Source organism: Dipteris shenzhenensis, chromosome 18 (assembly GCF_047967505.1).
Source record: "Dipteris shenzhenensis isolate YYH24624 ecotype China chromosome 18, Dip_SZ_1.0, whole genome shotgun sequence".
In the NCBI taxonomy this organism is placed as follows: Eukaryota; Viridiplantae; Streptophyta; class Polypodiopsida; order Gleicheniales; family Dipteridaceae; genus Dipteris; species Dipteris shenzhenensis.
The window spans coordinates 39,649,224-39,652,540 of record NC_141613.1 but is presented as its reverse complement, the minus strand read 5'-3'; the positions used below and the strand labels follow the sequence as shown (position 1 = coordinate 39,652,540).

Sequence of the window (3,317 nt, the reverse complement as noted above, 5' to 3'; positions counted from 1 at the left end):
TGAATAGGTGTCCTACAAAGGCACTGAAGAAGGTTACACCTTTCGAGACTTGGTATGGCAGGAGACCTACTGTAGCACATCTTCGTACTTTTGGTTGTATTGCTTATGCTCATGTACCAAAGGAGATCAGAAGAAAGCTGGATGATAAGGCAGTCAAATGCATTTTTGTTGGCTATAGTAAGGAAAGCAAGGGCTATAGGCTCTATAATCCTGTCAGTAAGAAAGTCTTGACTAGTAGGGATGTGATTTTCGATGAAAAATCAGAACTTTCCTTGGCTGGTTATGAGTCTTATCAAGCTCCTCCTGACATATTTGAGAGGCTTCTGCCTATGTCTATGGATGACACTATTTGTACTCCTGCTGTTGGTGGTCGTGCACAACCAATAGCACCTCCAGTTGCTGCTGAAAATCAGCCTATGGCAGATTTCGAAATGCAACAAGAAGTACAGCAAGAGTTGGAAGGTATACAGGAAGCCAGGCGAGTATCCAAGTGGTATACAGTTACTATGTGGGACAGCGGGCTAGATACTCCTGTTGTTGGCCGTACACGTGCAGATGCTAAGTTGCATGAGCAAGCTCATCTATCAGATTATGTTATGGCAGTATGTGTAGATCAAGAGGAGCCAGATTCATTTGATGTTGCAAATGCTAATGAGCATTATTGTTGGGTTTTACCGTCAGTATGCACCCACGGGAGTGCCAGTGATCACACTGTAGTGGTTCGGGACACTTTTTACTCCAGTAGCTGGAGGTTTTTTCCCCAGACCCATGGGGCCCACATGGCCTTATGATATCTCATTTATTATTTAGCTATTTCAGTTTACAGCACTTTGTGCTTAGCTAGCATTGTGCTTAGTTAGGGGTGTGCTTAGATAGCACTATTTTATCCCATTTGGGATCTGGGCTTAAAAGCCTTGTACTTTTCATTCTTCAATATATCCCAATCATTGCATCATTGTTCAGTGTGCTTCCACAGTGTGTATCCTTCACAGAAGTGATTTAGATGTTTCAGAATTATCTTTAGAGGATCCCAGAGTTTGGGAGGCACAACAGCAGTGCCAAAAGAAAGTGCTCAAACAAGTTCACAAGCTGAGGAACAAAGTATTAGAGCTTCAGAAAGAATCAGATCCAAAAGAAAATGGAAGAGCAGATGGCTGACAAACATGTACAGGATCAAATCCAACAAAGTAAAGATATTTCTAGGATGATGGAGCATACAACAGTCACATTAGATTAGTTGCTCAGTTTGGTCCCTGAATTCAGAAAGAATGTTCTGACAAAGTTTCTGGGGTCAGATCTGAATACAGAGGGGAAGCCAGATGATGTTAATGTTGTCAAAGTAGAACCAAAAGATGTGGACTATCTAGTTCCCAAGATAGAATTGCAATTCAGCAAAGAAACAATTCTCAGCGAGTTCTGTTGGATGGAGGTTCAGGTGTGAACATATTACCAGAATTCCTGTATAGGAAGCTGAAACTACCCAGATTGGAGGAGGTGCCATTCCAAGTAAAGATGGCTGATCAGAGGAGGATACAGACATTGGGCATACTCAGAAGACAGGAAATAGTGGTGGCAGGTTTGTCTTACCTAGTGAATTTAGGGGTGCTTCAGATGGAGGAAAATCACAATCCATACCCTTTACTGTTAGGAAGACCATGGTTTAATCAGGCCAAGCTTAAAATGGATTTGGGAAAGAGTAGAGCTACACTCAGAAAAGGCAAAAAGAAAATCAGACTTAATATGGTTCCAACTACAATCTTACCAATTCATGCAAGGGCATTGCATGCTCAGGCAATTAGCATGGCAAATGAAATAGAGGAGGATGAAGAGGAAGCATTCCTCAGGGCCAATGAGTCAGTTATTCCAGTCTTTGACATAGATGTGGTAAGAATTGTGGAACAATACAAGTGGACAAAGATCAGAAGAAATCTGAACTAAAGGATCATTCAGAGAGCATAGAACAACCAGATTTGGATTTAATAGCCTCTGCAAATGGCCCATCCTTCTTCCTCAGCCAGAGATTTGGAACAACCAAAAATCTTCATCATACTTGCCTTCTTGTCGATGGGCTTTGATAGCCTCTGCAAACGGCCCATCCTTCTTCCTCAGCTCTTCTGGCGTCACGTCATAAAAGACTGGAATCACCTTAGACGTCTGGGTGGTGTTACTCTCCATCATTTGCACAAGCTCATCCAGACACCACCGAGACTCTGCGTAAATTCTAGTAAAGATAGGCACTCCTATGATTGCTCTCCTAGCAGCGTCTAGCATATAAGGGCGAACGTCATCTCCTTTCAGGAGCTCCTTCATGTCCAAAAATGCTTTGATTCCCAGTAACTCTAGAAAACGGTACAGGTGATTAGCAAACTTATGCTTCATCTCTAGACCACGATGACTGATAAACACCTGATGCATGCCAATAGACGGAGAGCCGCCCTCCTTTAAATGGCCTTGCCACACTCGGGCACATCAGCGTCCCTTTTTCTCTTCGAGTTGTGCATGGCTACAAGTCACAACTCCTGCTACTCTTCCTTGGACAATGGAGAGGTACCCAAGCCAAATAACTTACTTTGGTTTAGAGAATCGAATACAAATGGGAGGAAAAGTAGGCATCGATTGCTTGAGTCTGCTTAAAATCGATGACACAAAGATCCAAGATCGGTGACAAGAGCAATGACAGCCGATGCATCACACAACAAAAGAACCATTAACTAGTTCCACAAAGAGAAGGTAATGAGAAAATCCATAGGACGTTGCTCTAGTCTGCTTTCATAATTATATTACCTGCAGGTTTGAACTTGGACAGAAGTTTCACCGAGCAGCGTTGCGGCTAACAGTTGGAACCAATTGGAGAACCCATAGGTCGAGAAGTGCTGTAGCTAACGGGGCGTGTTGACTTCCTGTTGCTGCGAAGTAGTCTCTGTGTTAATGAACGTGTAGGCCTGCAACTACTGAAATGGAGGATTGAGAACAATGCGAAGCCAAACAATGCTGATAATTAGATTGGGGAGCAGTCAAACTTCAAATAAACAGCCAAGATGTGTATTGAGAGACCTCTGTATTGGAAATACCTAGCTTTCGTCCATTAAGTTAAGGTGCAGAACAAAATCTTGGAGAACGAGGCGATGGAGATAGTTGCAGGTGGAGGCGTATAGCTTTTTTGAGGAGCGAGCCTACACGAGACGATGAAGCGTACTCTCTGGAGGGAGGAGTGTTGAATTAGCAAGAGGGGATCATGGAGGATGGGGAAGAAGGAGATGGCGAGGAAGATGGAAGATGATTAGGAGGGGATTTCAAAAGCGGCGGCCCATTAGAGG

At 43.4% G+C, this 3,317-nt stretch overlaps 1 protein-coding gene across 1 annotated transcript; it reads right to left on the bottom strand.

Moving 5' to 3' along the window:
- Positions 1-2,010: 2,010 nt before the first annotated feature.
- LOC147891219 (toll/interleukin-1 receptor-like protein) lies at positions 2,011-2,415 on the bottom strand. Its single transcript, XM_087389180.1, has one exon. It carries the CDS (start codon positions 2,413-2,415, stop codon positions 2,011-2,013), a length of 405 nt encoding a protein of 134 aa, XP_087245306.1.
- Between the last annotated feature and the right edge of the window lie 902 nt (positions 2,416-3,317).

What these genes read in the sequence shown, in the direction of transcription:
- LOC147891219 (XM_087389180.1), bottom strand. Translation starts at nt 2,415, where the DNA reads ATGCATCAGGTGTTTATCAGTCATCGTGGTCTAGAGATGAAGCATAAG.